This window comes from Helicoverpa zea, chromosome 7, assembly GCF_022581195.2.
Source record: "Helicoverpa zea isolate HzStark_Cry1AcR chromosome 7, ilHelZeax1.1, whole genome shotgun sequence".
In the NCBI taxonomy this organism is placed as follows: Eukaryota; Metazoa; Arthropoda; class Insecta; order Lepidoptera; family Noctuidae; genus Helicoverpa; species Helicoverpa zea.
Window position 1 is genome coordinate 1,593,837 of NC_061458.1, and position 21,587 is coordinate 1,615,423.

At 40.8% G+C, this 21,587-nt stretch overlaps 2 protein-coding genes across 2 annotated transcripts; one reads left to right on the top strand and one right to left on the bottom strand.

Annotated features, from left to right (window-relative positions):
* Window positions 1–244: 244 nt before the first annotated feature.
* Window positions 245–15,243, bottom strand: LOC124631969 (TBC1 domain family member 5). Its single transcript, XM_047166619.1, has 13 exons — window positions 15,043–15,243; window positions 14,890–14,957; window positions 14,198–14,332; window positions 13,421–13,520; window positions 8,636–8,752; window positions 8,260–8,387; window positions 7,818–7,868; window positions 7,603–7,705; window positions 7,120–7,238; window positions 6,689–6,831; window positions 6,038–6,185; window positions 5,672–5,897; window positions 245–2,451 (listed from the first exon to the last, which is right to left on the bottom strand). Exons 1-13 carry the CDS (start codon window positions 15,043–15,045, stop codon window positions 2,188–2,190), a joined length of 1,605 nt encoding a protein of 534 aa, XP_047022575.1. The 5' UTR covers window positions 15,046–15,243; the 3' UTR covers window positions 245–2,187.
* A 498-nt stretch (window positions 15,244–15,741) lies between these two features.
* Window positions 15,742–17,652, top strand: LOC124631997. The gene has a single exon (XM_047166648.1). It carries the CDS (start codon window positions 16,152–16,154, stop codon window positions 17,568–17,570), a length of 1,419 nt encoding a protein of 472 aa, XP_047022604.1. The 5' UTR covers window positions 15,742–16,151; the 3' UTR covers window positions 17,571–17,652.
* Window positions 17,653–21,587: the final 3,935 nt, after the last annotated feature.

Sequence of the window (21,587 nt, forward strand, 5' to 3'; positions counted from 1 at the left end):
ATTAAGTTTCTTGACACTTGACAGTGACATGATGAAATTCATTTCATGCATTCTATTCGTTATAATCGTTATTGACGAGGAGGATATAGAACCACGATGCTACGGCATACGGTGATAGATAAACGCTATTTCTATGGAAAAAAATATTTTAACTGGTTGATACCGCAGTCTCTATCGACGACGATGGCATTAAATCAGTCAAAGACTTTGTTGTGGCCATGAGGACGAAAAAATAAAAGAAGTATGACGAAAAAATATATTTTATTCATTTTTCATAAATTCCAAAGGCTCATACATATTATCTTGTTCTTTGGCTTACATCTAAACAGCAAAATATACACTTAACTACTACCACTACGTTCCATTGTACGAAAATCACTTGCATAACAGCCAATATGTTTGTTCAAACATTTTTTAAATGAAGCAATTATCTATCTATCACATTAATTAAATCTACTGATACATTGAACCAAGACTTAAGCATAAACTTCTTGAAAAACTGTATTGAATAATTATTACAGATTTTTGAAGACCAAAAATCTAGAGTAAAAATGAGGTATAGATCAAAATCCCTCATAATAGCGTGGCCCACATAACTAGAAACTTTTTACAAGATAATAAACATATTAATATGTAACAATGCGCTACTTGTATGTAATATATGAAACGACTGCCGAAACTTGGCTCAATATAAAAATAATTAAAGTATTTACACTGAGTATAAGTATCATCTTTAAAATAACATACAAGTTTTATATTACAAAGCAGATTTTAAAAGTTGTAACATTAATATCTTAAAACTTCTTTTCCTAATATCCATAAATTTTAGTTTCGTAAATAATAAAATATTTGTTTTACTTCACATAAACCAGCCAACTAGTATTAGAAACAAAGACAGAACAGTATTCTTTTAAATTAATTGATTGAAAAAATCACTAAAAAATAAAATAAACAACATACAATTCAATGTCTATTAACAATTGTATTTTCATTTTTATTTAATAGTTATACTTATTAAATAAAGAAGCACGGACGAAGATAGGTATATCAAACACTTTGATGTAGCTTTTATATAATAACTTACATTTGAACTTATTTTTAGAAAGAACATTTTTTTTTGTTTATAAACGAATATGAAAACTATGGCAGTCCAGAGTGATTTAGTGATTTAAACTGTAACAGCGATAAAATTGTAAGAAACTGTTTAAATACTGGATTATACAAATACTGCTCACCTTACATTCATATTAATGTTATATATATTTCGTTAGTATATGATAACTTTTAAACTGATATTTGATTAAACAGCAATACAAAATGTAATATGTTGTTAAAATTTAGAAATTGCGGCTTTACTTACAAAGAGCTATATTTAATTTTGGAATAAAAAATCTCGTAATATGCGTAAATATAGTGAGCATGTCCAAAAGTAGAAAATTCTTGCATACCTATGCAGTTTTTTTTTTATCCTCAGGTAATACAAAAAAAAAACATAAATTAATCAAAATAATGTCTTCCACTTAATATTTAGTTAGCTACCGTAAATTTTGACAAATCATTGCACATTTTTAAGATAAGCAAGACCTTTTTTACACAAACCCAATTAATATTTAATTGGTCACACCATTTTTCCCTGAACCACAGATCCATATAAACATTTGCATATCCACAGAGTATTAATAAGATATTTTCTTAAATCTACTATAATCACATTGGTAGACAAACGAGTGTAAAATTAAATGCATGATACGCAGCTTTTTATAACAATTATATCTTAGACCTTAAATATTATTTTCGCCAAAGCTTAGACTTACTACTATTTTGTGACCTGACTAGTCTAAAAATCTAATTAAAACTAAATTTTCTATGAAAATTTAAACTTTATAAAAGAAATACGTATTCATAAACTTTAAGAATTTATAACACAATATAAAAAAGTAAAATTCGAAACTAATTAGCTGACAAGACAAATTCGAGACACCCTTTTTCGATGTCAGAGAAATCTTAGTGGCAAAGAAACCATTTTAATGAGCAAAACTTAGAACAATTTTGTTGTTAAATGAAAATGTACTTTGTTAAAAATCCATTCATAAACCAACAATGAGAATGACTTAAAATCAAAACTATTATATTAAAAAGACCTTAAAATCAATGATAATAGCTGTACAACATAAGTTTTGTCCTTAGTCACTCTGTCCTCAATCTTAAAGGATCCAAGAAGGGTAGATCACTGGCAACACATTCTCCTTGGTGGAACACTTTGAGTGGGACCTCCTTTACTTTGTTTAGAGGTTTTATTACCTGTTTCTGTTGTCCTTGCTTCGTAATCATGGCGACGGGGACTAGTTGCCGGCGGCCGATCTTTTCAGTGGTTTGTTGACCTTCAGCTGCTTCGAGAGCGGTTTCGACGTCTATTAAGGCGTGGTTGCGGCATTGTAGAAGGGCTGCTAGCTGTTGAGTTATAAATGTTGTCTTAATATATTTTTTTATAATATTTTTTTTTTTGAGGATGATTGGGTGTGTAATGGAGGAAATATGTAAAGAAAACTGTCCCATCTTTGAAGTATTGTTCGGTATTGACATCACATGCTATTAATGTAAAATATTGGTTGTCTATAAAGTCGGTTTACAGATGCCAGTTTGACGTGACAACGTCAAACATTACAGTAGCATAATTCACAGAAGGAGTGGAAATTAATCGAGCCAATCATGCCTCTCTCTCGTTCGTGCCGCGCTCTCGTTTGCGCAACGCGACAATGAGCCTAACGGACAACAACGTCATCTGCATCGTGCATGCAGCCCGTAGTATGAGTAAGTTGCCACGTCAAAAAAAACAAAATGTTGGCCAAGATTTTCTAGCTATGTATGTACCTGCAGTATCTGCTGCAGCGGCTGCTGCACGTGCGGCGGCGGGCGCGGCAGGGCACGTGCGAGTGCGGCGGCGGCGCGTGGGAGCTGTGTATGTATGTACCTGCAGTATCTGCTGCAGCGGCTGCTGCACGTGCGGCGGCGGGCGCGGCAGGGCACGTGCGAGTGCGGCGGCGGCGCGTGGGAGCTGTGTATGTATGTACCTGCAGTATCTGCTGCAGCGGCTGCTGCACGTGCGGCGGCGGGCGCGGCAGGGCACGTGCGAGTGCGGCGGCGGCGCGTGGGAGCTGTGTATGTATGTACCTGCAGTATCTGCTGCAGCGGCTGCTGCACGTGCGGCGGCGGGCGCGGCAGGGCACGTGCGAGTGCGGCGGCGGCGCGTGGGAGCTGTGTATGTATGTACCTGCAGTATCTGCTGCAGCGGCTGCTGCACGTGCGGCGGCGGGCGCGGCAGGGCACGTGCGAGTGCGGCGGCGGCGCGTGGGAGCTGTGTATGTATGTACCTGCAGTATCTGCTGCAGCGGCTGCTGCACGTGCGGCGGCGGGCGCGGCAGGGCACGTGCGAGTGCGGCGGCGGCGCGTGGGAGCTGTGTATGTATGTACCTGCAGTATCTGCTGCAGCGGCTGCTGCACGTGCGGCGGCGGGCGCGGCAGGGCACGTGCGAGTGCGGCGGCGGCGCGTGGGAGCTGTGTATGTATGTACCTGCAGTATCTGCTGCAGCGGCTGCTGCACGTGCGGCGGCGGGCGCGGCAGGGCACGTGCGAGTGCGGCGGCGGCGCGTGGGAGCTGTGTATGTATGTACCTGCAGTATCTGCTGCAGCGGCTGCTGCACGTGCGGCGGCGGGCGCGGCAGGGCACGTGCGAGTGCGGCGGCGGCGCGTGGGAGCTGTGTATGTATGTACCTGCAGTATCTGCTGCAGCGGCTGCTGCACGTGCGGCGGCGGGCGCGGCAGGGCACGTGCGAGTGCGGCGGCGGCGCGTGGGAGCTGTGTATGTATGTACCTGCAGTATCTGCTGCAGCGGCTGCTGCACGTGCGGCGGCGGGCGCGGCAGGGCACGTGCGAGTGCGGCGGCGGCGCGTGGGAGCTGTGTATGTATGTACCTGCAGTATCTGCTGCAGCGGCTGCTGCACGTGCGGCGGCGGGCGCGGCAGGGCACGTGCGAGTGCGGCGGCGGCGCGTGGGAGCTGTGTATGTATGTACCTGCAGTATCTGCTGCAGCGGCTGCTGCACGTGCGGCGGCGGGCGCGGCAGGGCACGTGCGAGTGCGGCGGCGGCGCGTGGGAGCTGTGTATGTATGTACCTGCAGTATCTGCTGCAGCGGCTGCTGCACGTGCGGCGGCGGGCGCGGCAGGGCACGTGCGAGTGCGGCGGCGGCGCGTGGGAGCTGTGTATGTATGTACCTGCAGTATCTGCTGCAGCGGCTGCTGCACGTGCGGCGGCGGGCGCGGCAGGGCACGTGCGAGTGCGGCGGCGGCGCGTGGGAGCTGTGTATGTATGTACCTGCAGTATCTGCTGCAGCGGCTGCTGCACGTGCGGCGGCGGGCGCGGCAGGGCACGTGCGAGTGCGGCGGCGGCGCGTGGGAGCTGTGTATGTATGTACCTGCAGTATCTGCTGCAGCGGCTGCTGCACGTGCGGCGGCGGGCGCGGCAGGGCACGTGCGAGTGCGGCGGCGGCGCGTGGGAGCTGTGTATGTATGTACCTGCAGTATCTGCTGCAGCGGCTGCTGCACGTGCGGCGGCGGGCGCGGCAGGGCACGTGCGAGTGCGGCGGCGGCGCGTGGGAGCTGTGTATGTATGTACCTGCAGTATCTGCTGCAGCGGCTGCTGCACGTGCGGCGGCGGGCGCGGCAGGGCACGTGCGAGTGCGGCGGCGGCGCGTGGGAGCTGTGTATGTATGTACCTGCAGTATCTGCTGCAGCGGCTGCTGCACGTGCGGCGGCGGGCGCGGCAGGGCACGTGCGAGTGCGGCGGCGGCGCGTGGGAGCTGTGTATGTATGTACCTGCAGTATCTGCTGCAGCGGCTGCTGCACGTGCGGCGGCGGGCGCGGCAGGGCACGTGCGAGTGCGGCGGCGGCGCGTGGGAGCTGTGTATGTATGTACCTGCAGTATCTGCTGCAGCGGCTGCTGCACGTGCGGCGGCGGGCGCGGCAGGGCACGTGCGAGTGCGGCGGCGGCGCGTGGGAGCTGTGTATGTATGTACCTGCAGTATCTGCTGCAGCGGCTGCTGCACGTGCGGCGGCGGGCGCGGCAGGGCACGTGCGAGTGCGGCGGCGGCGCGTGGGAGCTGTGTATGTATGTACCTGCAGTATCTGCTGCAGCGGCTGCTGCACGTGCGGCGGCGGGCGCGGCAGGGCACGTGCGAGTGCGGCGGCGGCGCGTGGGAGCTGTGTATGTATGTACCTGCAGTATCTGCTGCAGCGGCTGCTGCACGTGCGGCGGCGGGCGCGGCAGGGCACGTGCGAGTGCGGCGGCGGCGCGTGGGAGCTGTGTATGTATGTACCTGCAGTATCTGCTGCAGCGGCTGCTGCACGTGCGGCGGCGGGCGCGGCAGGGCACGTGCGAGTGCGGCGGCGGCGCGTGGGAGCTGTGTATGTATGTACCTGCAGTATCTGCTGCAGCGGCTGCTGCACGTGCGGCGGCGGGCGCGGCAGGGCACGTGCGAGTGCGGCGGCGGCGCGTGGGAGCTGTGTATGTATGTACCTGCAGTATCTGCTGCAGCGGCTGCTGCACGTGCGGCGGCGGGCGCGGCAGGGCACGTGCGAGTGCGGCGGCGGCGCGTGGGAGCTGTGTATGTATGTACCTGCAGTATCTGCTGCAGCGGCTGCTGCACGTGCGGCGGCGGGCGCGGCAGGGCACGTGCGAGTGCGGCGGCGGCGCGTGGGAGCTGCGCGCGCAGCAGTGCGAGTGCGGCGAGCTCTCGCGCCACGTCGGCCCCCTCCGCGACGCCCTCCGACCCGGAGTCGCCGTCCGTGTTTATGTGTTCGATGCTGCTCCAAGGTTTTAGGGTTTGGGATTCCGTGTTGTTGCTGAAAATAGATTAATAATGAGTACTTTTGTAAATAGAGATGTGTATTGTATATCCGAGTCTGAGGCTAATCGATCTCATCTTTTAGCTGCACAGTCAATAAATATGGGTCTGGGTCTAAAACTAGATATAGACACTAACTTGTGATTAGTATTCTCCTGCCTGACGGGCGGGCGCGGGAACTCTAGCGGCGCCCGCAGGTGCAGGGCGAGTGCACACACGTAGCCCACGCACAGGCACGACGGACGCATCAGCGCTGACAGTATCACGCCAGGGTCTGGGTCTAATACTGTTTACGAACATTGGTTGCATATTAGAGGTCTATTTGTCCCCGTATAGAAAAGGGCGGAAAAAGCATAATTCATTAGTCAAAAAAATATAGCATACGTTGCCGGCAACTTTCCTGATTCTTACATGCCACTTGTATTTGAACAGGCATTTATAGTTTAGTGAAATATATAAAATAAAAATAATTGCACAGCAAGCAGTTGCCCGTTTTGAATTATATGTACTGACTAGGACACCTCTAAAGCATTTGATTGAGTGCATCACGTTCAGACAATATTTGTTACTTATAAACTACATTAAAAAGCTTCAGAATTCATGATTATGCTTTAAAAGTAATCCTATCCTGTACATAGACAATAAAAAAGTAAAAATTGTACGTGCACATCTTTCTCGGGTCATACATAGAACGGGGGTACCGCAAGGCAAAGTATTGGGTCAATCATAAATTACATTGAACACAAAAATAATATTTTCATTTTCAATAATAAGAACATAAAGACTTACATGTATTCCGCATAGAGACCAACATGGCGACGATAACGTAATGTAAGTTCGGGAACATCGGTCCGTCGGCGAATAGAAAGCCCCATAGGTTAGGGATCTCTGACCGAGGGAACTCGCGACCAAATAGTAGTCTTAACCACCGACTGTTATAGGGAAAAAATTATGATAGAAAAAAAGAGCGAAGTAAAATCACATTGAGGATAAAAATAAAAATGTAATGTAGGTTTGCATATTTTAGACCAGTTCTTAAGTATTTTTCCTATTCTTCTGATTAACAGTTTGGTTAATTTTGGTCTTGTGCTCTTTGAAATAAATTCTTCTTGAATAATAATTCTTAGGGTCATTAATAGATGCTTCTGTTGTCAATATTTAACATTTTCTAGATACTGCGAGAAATCAAAGAAAGTTAGTATATTTATCAGTACACTTACATCCCAAACAGTTCCATAGATATATTGCATTCAACTAAATGTAAAGATAGTTCGAGGTCCAGAGGCACTAAAAACTCCTCCCTCACTTTGTCTAAATATCTTATCACTTCATTAGGGTTCTGAAACAATAAAAATACATAGGTACTTTGAAAAAAAACCGCATACAAATCAGTTCATTCTTTTAAGAGCTACAAGTGCCACAGACACAGATACAGAGCGGTCAAATGGATAATACTCTTTTTTGCATCGATGGTTAAAACGTAAGAGAGAAGTTTGCGCAAAACTTAGCGCAGAATCTGAAGTTGCCCAATTTGAAGACAAAGCAAAATACAATTATTGTAAAACGGTAGCCAACATTTTCTAGGAACTGCAGGAGTACGATTTATATTTTTTCCTTGTACAATCGCAACTGAAAATTCCTTATTGTTTGTTTTATTTAGTAGGTATATTTTTCCTTTTACATATTAGCGCATTTATACTCACGTGAGACATTTTGGATGTGGGTAGTCTACCACAAGACGTAGGTACAATATCACCCGTCGTATAGAATCTTTCTAAGCCTTTCATTATTGCACTGAAAAGCATGCTGAAAATACACAAACATTTTAGGTCCTCTGTTTAATGTAAAATGTATTTTTTGCGCAATCGCTGATAGAAAATGCGCTAAATTTAAAATGAACTAGATGTACAATACTTACTAGCTATCATGTTCTAAACAGTCTTCTTTCAATATATACTTTAACTTGTCTCTGAAAAAAAAAAAAGAAACTGAATTAAGAAATGATCCTAACATTATAAAATGGCTTCCGCCAACCATTTAACACGTGTCTCACGGGAACTATTTCTCGGAGACAGATAAAAAGTAGCCAATAGCTGTTTTCAATACATAAGCTATTTATACAAAAACATATATTTATAGTTAAACTATATTTCAATGCTGAAGAGTTTATTTACTTGAAAGTACTCATCTCAGGAACCATTTAGCCGAAAAATTATTTTACTATAAGGAAGCTACATTATCCTCGGGTGACAGTGAAATAGCCTATACTTTATCCGGATGCTCGAAGAAGTTCCCCCAGGACGTGGTTAAAATAGCGAGAAACAATCGAGAGAAAACTAGGAGTGCATAAAACCACTTACCCTAAATCATCAGGTGCATATTTCCTATCGAGATGCAGTTCGAACAACACGGGCGCTAGGATCTCGTGCATGCCCTGCCTGTACCCCACGTTAGCGTGGGAACGCGCCCAGAAGAATAGGATACGCACCTGTGGTTATAAAAAGAAATGTTTCCTTTATCTATTTATTGCAAAATGGAAAATATTCATTAGAAAATAACATCAGGAGAATTAACCAAGTCGAGGACTGGAGAATATGGGAATATTGAAATTAATTTTAATTAAGCTTGGGGTCTTTTAAACCGCTAAAATTTTAAGAAAACTCCAAGTAAGATCGATGACCTTTTAGCATCTGTTTTGGCACTTGCGCTTATGTTACATATACCCAGGGGTCTTACCATAAGGTCCTGCACATCTTTCTCTCTAAAATACTGCTCCTCAGGAAATGTCCTGACGACATCCTGAAGTATGAGCGTTTTCAGCTCGTTATCACAGAAATGCTGTTTCCATACGCTCTGAAACAAAACACAAAGGCTGATGTAATTTTTTTTGGCATAGTGAGGCAACTTCTCGACAAAAATACAAAAAAGAAACAAAAAGAAGAGAAGAGTGAGGCAACTTCTTCCCGCGCCGGGATAAAAAGGCTTCCCTATTTTTTCTGATGAAGCTATCATTACGGCAAGTTTCATCAAAATCCATTTAGCCTTCTACACTAAAGAAGAAACGAAAGAACACAAACATTCGTCTTTATAATATTAGTGTGAAATGTGATAATAATACAATTTATGATAACTTTATACAGATTCACCAGGAATATTTCTCTGTCCTTGAAACTTATGTGAATGTAGTATGCATAATTATACCTACATAGATGTAGCCAAATGTTCATATTCGGCAGAATTAATAGGTCGCGTCCAAACAAGTTATTGTAGACTAAATTCGATACCGTAACACAACCTTCAAGCAGGTTATTAACTTATTCAAATCAACAAGGTGAAGTTATATTTGTTTTAATTTTCCAGTTGTCTTAAGAATATTATTTGTAATATTTCTTTGTTTAATTTCTCACATTCTTTTATGTTATATTGTTTAGAAAAATGTTGCACATTCATTAACCTTGCCCTTGCAGCTGTATGTGAAACTTATGTATTAGAAAAAACATTAAATGTAGTTTTACGGCAGACTGCTACTCTTGTACAACAAACAAGATTTTTTTTCGGCTTATGTTTAACTGATCACCAGATATAGTAACAAACAGCAGACAAAAATAGTAAATGATCACCAAAATGAAACCCGCATTTTAATGTAAAACTATCACCAAAGTTTTAACACTTTGCTATCCTATTTAAGTGAAATTACTCCAAAATAAATCATGCGTAAGCCAAAAATAGTAAATGATCACCAAAATTAAACCACCATTTTAAAGTAAGATTATAACCAAAGTTTTTAAATTCTGCTATCCTATTTAAGCAAAATGAGTCCAAAAAAATCATTGTTATCCCAAAAGTAGTAAATGATCACCAAAAGTAGTAAATGATCATCAAAAAAGTTTTTACATCTTGCTATCCTGTTTAAGTAAACTGACTCCAAAAAAATAAGTTCGGCCTGATAAAATAAATGTAATAACATTTTGGGGACCCTTTTCCTGCACTAGCGTGGAAAATTGTCTATTGCATGCCTCTAAACAGTGCGATAAGAGTGTATTGAGAAACACATTCTTCTTCTTCTTTCTCCTGCCCTGTTCCCAATTTTACTTGGCGTCGGCGCAATAGGGTAGGGTGGTAGCCATTGAACCACCAAAAGTTTGGAGATCTCTAGCGCGCTCGTTTTTACAGTCTAAGAAAATATTTTTGTCTCAAATGATAGGTTATTTAATAAGCTGCCAAATTGTGTTGAAATAAGTGGAAAACATTTGCTGTTGCCTGATTTATACATGTTTTTTTTTAACATGAGAAATGGTTCATAGCGTACTCCTAGGGGTACACAAAGAACCGGGGGGGTGGTATTAAATGAACCATGTGGTACACAATGAATCACGGTGATATAAAAAAAAAATTATCATTTGTTTTAAAGAAAAATAAATACACTATTTATAACTTTTTATAATTATTAAGTTTCGGGTTATACATACATATAAGAACCAACAAATCAGCCTTAAAACTTAATTTTTAACAATAATTATGAACATCTTAAAAGTTACGCACAAACTCTTTCCGGAAAAAAAGAAAAAACATTTTATACTTGTATATTTATATGAATTAAAATGCTCTTAGCATTATAAAGTCCAGTGGCGTAGCGTGGGGGGGGCAGGGGGGGCAAATTCCCCGGGCGACAGCTTTTAGGGGGCGGCAAAATTTACCCAATTAAAAAAAAAATGTTCGCAACTAGTATCTGCGCCGCTACATAAAACTGTCTAACAATAACAAAACATTAAACAAGAAAGTTGAAACTTAAAATTAATAATTGTTAAAATTTGGTACTTAAAACACACGTGACACATTTTACGTAATTTTGGTTTTGAGTCTTAAATAAAAAATAATTAAAATTTCGCGCTCGATTCGCTCGCGTATTCAGAAACTGTAAACGCTTAATTTTACATTTGTCAACAAACAAAAAGTTAAGTACGTTTGGGCTAAATTTTACGTAATATTTGGTTTAAGTCCGATAAAAATTTCGCGCTCGCTTCGCTCACGTATTCAGAAACTATATTTTATGGCCCTTATTTTTGCATTTGTCAACAAACAAAACGTTAAGTACGTTTGGGCTAAATTTTACGTAATTTTTGTTTTAAGTACGATACAAATTTCGCGCTCGCTTCGCTCGCGTATTTAAAAACGATATGCCCTTATTTTTGCATCTGTCAACAAACAAAAAGTTAAGTACGTTTGGGCTAAATTTTACGTAATATTTGGTTTAAGTCTGAAAAAATTTCGCGCTCGCTTCGCTCGCGCATTTGGCAACTACATAGCCAAGTTTATCTTTATTTGCATTTGCTTACCTACACAACTGCGGACATGCGTTTAGCAGAGTGCTAATTTAGCTAAACCGATGAGGTGGTCCCTCATGACTAAAAGGTTAAGAACCGCTGGTTTAGATAAACTTGAATGCTATAAGCAATACCTACCTAGATACAAGGCAAATTTCACGCTTCCATGGAAACTAATTTAAGTGTTAGTCCAGTAAATTAAATTAATTTGTTAAACAGTTGAAAGTAGCCCCGCTTTTTAAATTATTTCAATTTCATATATACTTATAGGTACCTACTTCGCTAGCCTGCGTACCTAAAAGAATTTAAAAACCTTCAAGAAATCAAGTAACAAAGATATAAAAGAAAAGTCTACTTGAGAACCTCCCCCTTCTGCCGGGCCTGCGGTTTGTTCGAAAGAGTTACCGCGGCTCTGGAACATAAAAGGCCTTCGACGGAACACGACGGTTTTTAGTCAGTAAGAGTCTGACACTCCCTCACCGCTGCTAACCCACAGCGGGAAGGGTCATTTGATGATTTTTAACGTCGATACAAAAAAAAACCCTTTTTTTGAAGTCGGTTAAAAATGACAAACGGCCAGTAACACTTCTTAAAAAAAATACACGGGAAGGGGCGGCAAAATCGACAACTGCCCCGGGCGGCAGACACCCACGCTACGCCACTGATAAAGTCGACGTGTTTTTATCACATTCAGACTTATGTATTTTTATTGTCCAAATAACAAATTGTAACAATCAACATTTCTTTATGCTGTCTTCATGTTGGGCAGTAAAAAATTTACTTGCATCATAATGGGGCTCTTGTCTACAAGACGGATTGTTCCTGTACTTTGTTTGTGACATATCTTCGCACAAGCACTTCGTCTCTCGCAATATTGGATAGAGAAGGTTGCAGTTTTTGCTGCTTTTCGAATGCTTAATCCTGACAAGTGTTTTTTCTATACCTCTTTGTGTAGCTTCCGCGGTGTGATACCCTTTTTACGTGCTTTCCTCCATGCTGAAATAGACGAATAATGGTAATTAATGATAGGTACTCACATTAACACTTAGAGGTTAACTGTCTAATAATACTTCCCACCTGTTCATATATCATAGAAAGCACTAAAATGTGGTACACAATACACCATGAACCGTGGTTCATTGCTTACCCAGGATAAATGGCTCGCAGCGTACCCACCCCCTCTTAGGAAATGTTAGGTCATGTTTTATACAAAAACCGTTGAGAATTAATTCCAAAAAATAGTCTCAGACAAGCCTAATGATCTACATTACACATACAATTCACACATATTTAAGTAAGAGTTAGATTATTAAAGTAACAACAAAAAGAAACTCACCTTTTTTTGTCGTTTTTGCTTGAGTAGAAGACTAAGACGCGGCTCACGTGTGAGTATATCGCGACAGACCCACGGCGAATAGACCAAACTTCATGACGTGGCAAGGGAGTCTCGACATAATTTTTGCGCGAGCTAGCAACGTTAGGTATGGCCGGTAGGTACTATGGTTCATACTTTACACGCGGTTCATACACCCTACCCTATGTCATTTTCTTCCATTTTCCCCTGTCACTCGTCATACTGACACTCACGCATGCATTGCAAGCCGGACACATAACTTAATATGGCATCATAATACTTTATTTAGTAATAAGCCTACATTTCATGGCAATCACAGTGACTTATTTAGGCAAAAATAATACATTAATTTGGTCGTCAAGAGTTGGTGATCATTTACTAAATTTGGTGGTCGAATACAATTTAAAGTGAAGTCGTGACTAAAATAGCTGGTACTATTACATTTTTAGACTTTATTTTTCTGGTGTTCAGTAGATATTTCTGGTTGCAAAACTTAGGGTATCAAAGCATTTTATGGTGGTCATTATATTTGTTCCCTTTTTTTTCTTGCTCTTTTCTATAATAATATAATAAAGAGGAACTAGCTTTTGTTTGTTTGTTTGTACGCTAAAGGCTTCGAAACTACTGATTTGATTTGAAAAATTCTATCAATGTTGGAAAGGTATGTACACTCTTCGCGAGTAACACACGCTACATTTTAACTTGTACGGGCAACAGTTCCCAAGAGACGCGGGTGAAACCGCGGAAAAAAACTTAGTTTTAGATATCGCTATGGACCCCTTGGTCGCGAGTCCAACTCGCACTTGGCCAGCTCTTTTTAAATATTTTGTATAGACTACATACCTCATCATCCTGTGAGAGTGGATCGTCTCCTATCACAGCTCTTGGGTCCATTGACAGCTTCACACTCAAGTCATCATAGAAATTCCTATGAGCTTTCAAACTGAAACAACAAAAACAATACAGATGTTTCTTAAAGAAGTAATTAAAACAAAAATGACAAGATGCAGGATAACTATGGGGGCTGCGGGAGTGTTCGAATGGGTTACTGCGGCCATGGGACATAAAGGGCTTAAGAAGGAACATGGTGGGTTTTAGTCAGTAAGAGACTGACATTGCCTCACGCTTCACACACACGCCTCCCACAGTAGGAGGATGGACATTTGATGAAATGTCAAGAAAAGTAGGATGTAGGACAACAATTTTCTCTGGTACTGACAGAATAACGAAATAAAATAACTTGTACATAAAAAAAGCAAAAGTATAAGGCAAAGTTAAAGAGCCGATGAGTCAATTTATTATTAACAAAGTAATGTCATCAGAATAATTCTCAGAATAAGAGCCAACTCGACTTTTATTAAATGCTTTAGTTTATATCTTTATCTATAAAAATATTATTTAATCCTATGTATGTAATATGGCTAATTGCAAAGAGACAAAAATGTTTAATTGACTAGTCTTTTATAATTGATTGATTTTGTTGCAAACCATATGACAGTATGAAATATGATATTCCGGCATCAGTTATCTGCTATGTGATCCTATTCAAAGTCCAAACTATTTCAATATGGTTGTTGTCAGTGACTGCAGGGGGTCACTAATTAAATTATAACTTGTTACCTGGATACAATATCCATGTTAGGTGGAGGTAAGGCATTCAGCAGTATGGCCCAGGCTAGGCTCCGTGGGCGCGGCAGCCTCTGCTGAATGGCTATAGCTTTCAGGCTGTCTACACTCCATGCTGGTAGGTCCAACCTAGTGACAAATGCATGAGTTCAATATGTTATACCTGAATAAATAAGAAATGTTTAGGAAGCCGACATTCTGTTTTTTTTTAATAAATAGAATTAAGTTTTATGACACCATGAGAGCTAGTTGATTGGATCCTGGGTGTTGCTGTCCAAATACTGATATAAAGTATTATTATTGTGATTTTGCTTGTACTAGATTGAACAAGAGATGCCTCCAACTACACATTTAAAATACTGCTGCGTGAATGAATTGAAGACACCTTTAAAAATAGATTTTAAGATTTGCTATAATTATCCATATATTTTTTATAATAATAATAAAAAGCTTATTTTTACATACACTACTAGGGATTATCATCAGAACACTAAAAAAAGAATGCCTAATTTATTGCAAACCACTTATATTTAAGTTTCTTTTGAATATTAAGTAGTATAGTTATGTAGTACCACAGTAAATAATAACCGTCGGCCTTAAAACCAGTATTATTCACAGCAGAAGCCTTGAACAAAGAAAAATAACAACATTCAGGTTTTCTTCCAAGGAGGCTGTATTTTACTTACAAATAATCGGTGATTTCAGGAAATTTCTTTGAAGGCGAATTAGGAGAACTATCGGCACTATTGTGTTCCTGTGAACAGTAAACAATACAAACATTTAACTAATTATATTTGTTTTTTCTTCGATGTATATTATAACTTGCTAATATAACTGACCATTTTTCGTTTTAAATCAGTTCCGGGAACACATAATTATTTAAACCAAATAAAAGAGGCTTTGCAATTTTCACAGCAATAATCTAAATGAACTGGATCTATTTTATTTCATTGTATTTTCTTGGTTTATCAATGTGATAACAACAGCAGATAAATATTTGACAACTTTGAATTGACAACTCAAAATCAAAGTGGCACTTGGTTCAATGGCCAATGAGCAAGCGTTGGTGAGAGGGCCAGGGAGGGAGCAGGGAGGGCTCTGTAGAGCTGTACCCACTCCAATACCCGATAGACAATTCGATTATCGATATGCTGAAAAATATAAAAATTGATTTAATTTTGTATAATACTTGGTAAGATTTGTATGCTAAATAAGGTTCTATAACTCTTCAAACTATGTAGTGTTTACATTTTTAAAGGATAAGTCGTCTAAGTTTGTATCCATAGTGTGTAGTGTTGTAGTGTTCTGTTATCTACTGTTTCCTTTCCATACCATTCTTAATAAAAGCTGTACCTAATAAAAACTCCATCTCATTAGGTATATTTATAATGGCATTTTAATATATAGAAAATCGTCCTACAAAAAATAAAAATAAACAACGTCCCTCAAAATGTTCAACAATATTTACGAATTGTGATTGGTCAGTAGAGCATAAGTTCCAAAGTAGCACCAATGAAACGATCTAAAAAATACAAAATGGAGGATAACTTGGAAAGAAATAGGCGCTAAAGTAGAAACAAGAGTTTTTTTTTTAATAACAATTTATCGTTTTGCGCCGCTTCTCGTCTCGCTTTACGTTCAAAAGTGCAGTACATTTTGTCGAAACAAAGATTTATGAAGTCTGTGGTGGCTCTATCTATGGATCTTTCTCTTTTTAGTTAGCGCTCTCGCTCTGAACAATTTTGTGAATAAAGCTACAATTTGTGTTTTGTAAGAGTGCGTAAAGTATTTCTGCATTTGTGACGATCCTTATGAGTGATAAATGTTCCCGATTAGCGCCGCTAAAATGGACTGTAGCGCATTAACCGTTATTGTGAACCTGCGCTGTTTGACATCGCAAGCGCTGGCCTCCCTCAGGTTTCGATGACCATAAGCGTCAGCGGGAATCATGATCGCCAACTTGCCGCTTCTTTTTGCTAACGGCAACCCGACAGCGTTGTCGCTGATCAAGACCGCTGAGCTGGAGAAGTTCATAACATTCATGGTGACATGTTCCTGGGGACATGATACTGCGAAAGATATCCGCCAGCCACCCTGGTGGCCAAAGGATGTCATGTTTTCGCACCCTTTTGTGAGGCCCGCCGAGGTGCCCAAGGACTGGGAGACGAGGTTGAAGAACTTAGTGAAGAAATGTTACGAGTTCCACAAGAGTGCATTCCTGCTGGTGTTTTCGGCGCAGCTCGCGAGGTATCCTCGCAATCGGCTCAGGTATGTCGACAACCGAGACCACACTACATCCCTGTACTACCGGCCCAACGGTAGACTTTTAGTTACATTCAGAAATGAGAATCTACATTACCATAAAAATACTCCCAAGAGCACTGAAGACACACAAATTAAATCTACTGACATATACCTGTGTGATAACTGTGACAGCCACTTTGACAACTTGGATATTCTGAGAGCACATGAGAGGCTATGCAACAATGAAAACATCCCATCAAGTACTATCAGTGGCGGTCTGCCTGAGTTTCTCTCGGCTTTAAAACTTCACCCGTTGGGTCAAAAGTTTGAGGAACCCGTGAAATCTGATCCTGATGATGGCACAAAGCCAAAGAATCCTAGAAATGCTGCCAGCATTGACCGGGGCCCACCATATCCATTTTCCTCCCTTGCCTACATGCGGAATGCCAAAACAAATTCCCAGAGGGATTTGAGTTTTTCCAGAGAGCGAATTGAAAGATTTTGCTGCACCACAACTCCTTTTAGTAAAAATTATAATGTTAAAATAAAAAACCAGCAGTTCCCTGTGAGGTACAGACGGCCTCTGAGCTACTGGAACAGAAATTATGTTTTTCCTTATCAAAGAAATAAAAAGGTACTCGACATTAAAGCACAATTGCTGCTTCTCAAGTGTAAACCAATCACCGTCAATATAGATAGAATGTCAGAAAAGAGAATACAGGAGTACCTGGATAATTTGAGGAAAGAAAGAGAAAGTAAACAACAGTGCATAGAAGATAAAGACATTGTATTTGTGGATGGACTTGATTGTGATCAGCCAGCAGATTCTGAGACGATGGACCCATTGAAGCGCTTGGACAATGATTGTGAGGTTATTGACTTGTGTTCAGACGATGAGACTCCTAGTGTAAACGAGAATTGTGACCCTCGTGCGGGAGTGACGTGCGTGATCCGCGGCGGCGCCGTGCTGCGGCGCACGGCGGCCACGCCGCAGGCGCTGCCGGCCGAGCCCTGCGGTGCCCGACAGCGCCCTCTGCCCGCCGCCGTGCTGCAGCCGCATCCCGTCATACTCATTGCGCATACGCATCCTCTCAACAATTTACAGACTATATCCATAGATTGAATTTCTTGTATTTAATATTTATCATTAGGTACATTGCTAATTATTATTTATTATTCCTTCATGATTAAAATTTTAATGTCAAGATTAAGGTTTCATTTCATGTCCATGTTTGGAAACCTTGGTAGTTCGCCATTTTGTAACCCACGCTCTTACAAAATGGCGGATCGTATTGCTTGGGATAACATCCTTGTAAACAAGTGACGTGATAGAATATTATATAATGTACTGCGAAAATAAATAAAGGAATATTTTTAAATAATACTGCATCTCATTAAGTTAAACACGCTTGCCGAATGCTTGTGCAAAAATTTCGCATACAGTAAATACTCTGACATAAATGGCGCCATTTTGAAGGGCCATGCTTTTGTTGAGGATTATTGAGTTTTCAAAACTATGCTGAGGGACTAATGTTTCTACTAATGGTTAGCCCCAGTTTTAATGTTTACCTTTAATTACTCGTTAATATGAATATTATCATTGTTGACGGACTATTTCCTCTTAGGAGTTGGTATTATATTTAGCTGTAGGTTCTCGAATTACATTTATTCTGAGCAGAATGTCATTCGAGAGTGGTTTATATATACGAAAGGGTTTAACGAGAAGTATACTGAGAAAAGCGATAAGAATTCATGAAATGCACTCGATATTTTTGTTAGTATGGTCTTTAAAATGTTCTTGTATGTGGATCGAGAAATGCTCAGTAATTGGCGCGTCATTTTTGCATTGGTCTCAAGTGGCCTTTTAGTCGTTCCACAGCGCAGATTGCCGTGCTGTTAGGAATAAAGCATTATTGTTCGTTTATGGGTTGACCCCTGCTTGACACTTCACTGATGGATGGACTATCAACTGTTTATATGGAATTCTTCACTATGAGTTGAGCAACGCTTGTTGAAAGGGTGTTGCAATCCGATCCATTGTGTGCAGAGGTATAATCGAGATTACATTAGTCTTTTTCTTCTTTTTGCTGAGCAAGGCTTGTACCTACCTCTTTTTGTTGATTTTGTATTATTGCGCTTGGCATATGCGAAATTTCTGTTTATCTTTTGTTAATTCAGTAATTTTGATGATCTTTTACAGAAAACGATTTTCTAATTATGATACCTACCAATTCCAATTTTTGCAAATGTGTTAGCTACGAAAATTTGTATAATTTAATGAAATCGAACTTTGTCGAAGTTCTGTAATCAAACGAATGTTTGCCTTACGTAAAAATCACCTGACTGATTTCATGTCCGCTCTGTTCAAAGGGCTATGTTTCAATCTGCAAACTATCTGGACGTTGAGTGACGCTTGTTCAATCAACATTCGGCCCAGTGATTCAATTGAATGTAGTCATTCAATGACGGCGCAAGTCGTTCAATCAAATAGCAGCTTCAACCAGATGACTGCGACATAAAAACAATGTGCAATAGCTGAATTTGCATTGTATGTTGCGATGTCATCAACATGGTATTTTTCAATTGTGGGGGAACGTCCGTGGGCTGCATGGCAATCGTAAATTCTCGTACATACGCTACAGATACCTTATCAATGTGCGTTCAACCATTACATAAATATTTCTACTCTGTTAGATATTTTCGATGTGGTCAATTAAGGAGCTTTTAAGACGAAGTCTGCCCATTATTGCGCGTGAAACACGTGCTGCCATAAATGCCATGTGACAGAATAATGCACACGTGACTGTAACAAGCTGCTGCCTACTGTTCGGGTTTTAAACGTAGAATATACTTTCGAATGGAAAATCACGTATTCCTTTGTATGATCTCTGTTGTCCTTATATAGCAGTTTAGGCCTGGACTGAACGTTCCAGAAGATTTAAAATCTTCGTTTTTATTTCTGGTGTCCTTTACGAAAGAGTGTACTCCTCCGCAGGGGCGCAGGTGATATCAGCTTCGAACTGCATTTGGATATTAATAAGTTATATGCCACAACTTAAATGTCCCATGCCCAGTCCTCTCGACAAGGGTAGTCATAGACAGGCTTCATGCTAAGGTGTCAGATAACGCCTGAAGCAACAATGCCCGAGAGCACCTGCTTCACTCAAAATGCCAGATAACTGAACCCTCTTTTCATCTTTTGAGCCACTCCACAACCTAGAGTCTATTGTATGGAAAGGGAAGTTTACGATGTATGTATAACAATTTGGGAATGACAGTTCTGAGCAAGTTCCTAAAGTCGAAATATTTGTTAAGCTTCGAAATTGAGAACAGCTGTCGATATAGAGCAACTTATGTATGTAGCTTAATGTAGTTTTCTTATTCAATGTGCCCCTTTCAGAATTATCGATCTAGGTAGTATATCATAGGTATATCAGTCAGGGGCAAATTTTATCACCGTAGGGCAATTTATATCGGTCAAGGACAAATATATCATTAATGGTCGTTACAGAATGTTGTTTACAAATAGGAATTTTGTATTTTTTCAATATCATTTCTCTGCCATTATGCCTTGGTCTTGGCCAAAGTGGGCGACCTTTATGCAGTTGTTTCATTTTTCTGTCTGTTACTTCTGATAATTTGGAATAACATGTATTTATTACAAAATTATGACGCAAAATGGACCATATTGCGTCGTAAAATTCTGGGATGGTTTGAGTCACCTGGGGATATGCGTGTTGTCGCAACAAAATATGGCGTAGTTGCAATTTTTTTAGGAAAGTAGGTACTGTATTACCTATTTGCTCAGTTTTGGGAGTGTCCAGACCCTCATCAAATAGTCCTATTCAGTTTGTCCAAATTATATGTGGTGTAAGTGCAAGATTCTCTTCTATTCTTCATTGCAGGCTATACGTAGGGGAAAGTGGTATAAGATGGGGCCTTTAAGGAAAAGTTGCTGAAATACAAACAAAAAATTATTATACAACATAGAAAATTTAATTAAGAAACAATCAGTCTTATTACTCTTATATTCTAATCAACAATAACTCAAAAATTTAAATCTTCATATGAATTTTTTTTTTTTTCAAAACTGTGTTTTGCCCCATCTTGCCCTCGTCAATGGGGCAAGATGGGGTATGATTGTGGGGTACATTAAATCAATCACTGTCGCCACAATTTGGACAAATATGTACCGCCTCATCGTCGTCTTCAACTCCTGCACATGGACAATGCGCCCATCTTCCACACAACTGACAAGAGTGATCCATCCTTCAGTAGATTGAGAATACAAACCCTGACAGTATTAACATTCAGTATCCTCAGTGTCACTCTCAGATTCATCATTTTTTTTTTGGGTGGCTTTTTAGTTTTTTATTGAGTTTCTTTTGTGTCTTCTTATTTTGTGTTTTCGGTTTCTTACGTCTTTGTCTTTCTTCTAGTTCAGCTTTATATGGAGATTCCGTAAGTATAGCAGTTTGTACCCCATCATGCCCCAAACGACAATTTACCAAACTTTATTTTTTTGAGATTAGAAAACCAGAGCTAATCGATTGAAACATTGCTCATAAATTGGCATAATATGTCAGCTTTACGAAAAAAATACTTCGTCCGTCTTATTGTCACATATTTCACACAGTCACGTAGATCACTTAATCGAAATATTAGCTTAAAAGCGTCAAAATCAATAAATTACTTACGAAATCTCAATGCACGTACTTTCTGCCATGACACTTGCGGCACTGAATAATTTACTCAAAAGGCCATTAGATGACGTTAGTAGTAATTTCAAAGCATGTTTGGAACATTCTTTTTTTCGCAATCCCCATCTTAACCCACGACCCCATCTTATACCACTTTCCCCTACATTCTCATCTTTCAAAGTCACATCATCGTTTCTTCCTTCGTCTACGCTCATTTTGCATTCATTTCTTTAAAGAGCTCCACCGAGGTGTGTAAGTACCTACAAAGCAAGAGCATAGGTACGTACTACTCTAGAAGTCTAGATTGGAGATACTTAATTCGCGCATGGCAGCTCCGGTAACTAGGACATAAGACACCCCGGCCATATGTGGCGTAAGCATCTAACTGATCGTTTGACCGATATAAGTAAAACTAGACAATACCGCGGCCATGCCTTGAT

Bases quoted from the DNA above. Each gene is read 5' to 3' on its own strand.
- LOC124631969 (XM_047166619.1), bottom strand. The intron at 14,333-14,889 runs GTAAGTAAAATA...ATTTGTCACTAG, and splicing joins CCTGAAATCACCGATTATTT to GTTGGACCTACCAGCATGGA. The intron at 6,186-6,688 runs GTAAGTCTTTAT...GTTCGTAAACAG, and splicing joins GGTCTCTATGCGGAATACAT to TATTAGACCCAGACCCTGGC.
- LOC124631997 (XM_047166648.1), top strand. From the start codon at position 16,152: ATGATCGCCAACTTGCCGCTTCTTTTTGCTAACGGCAACCCGACAGCG.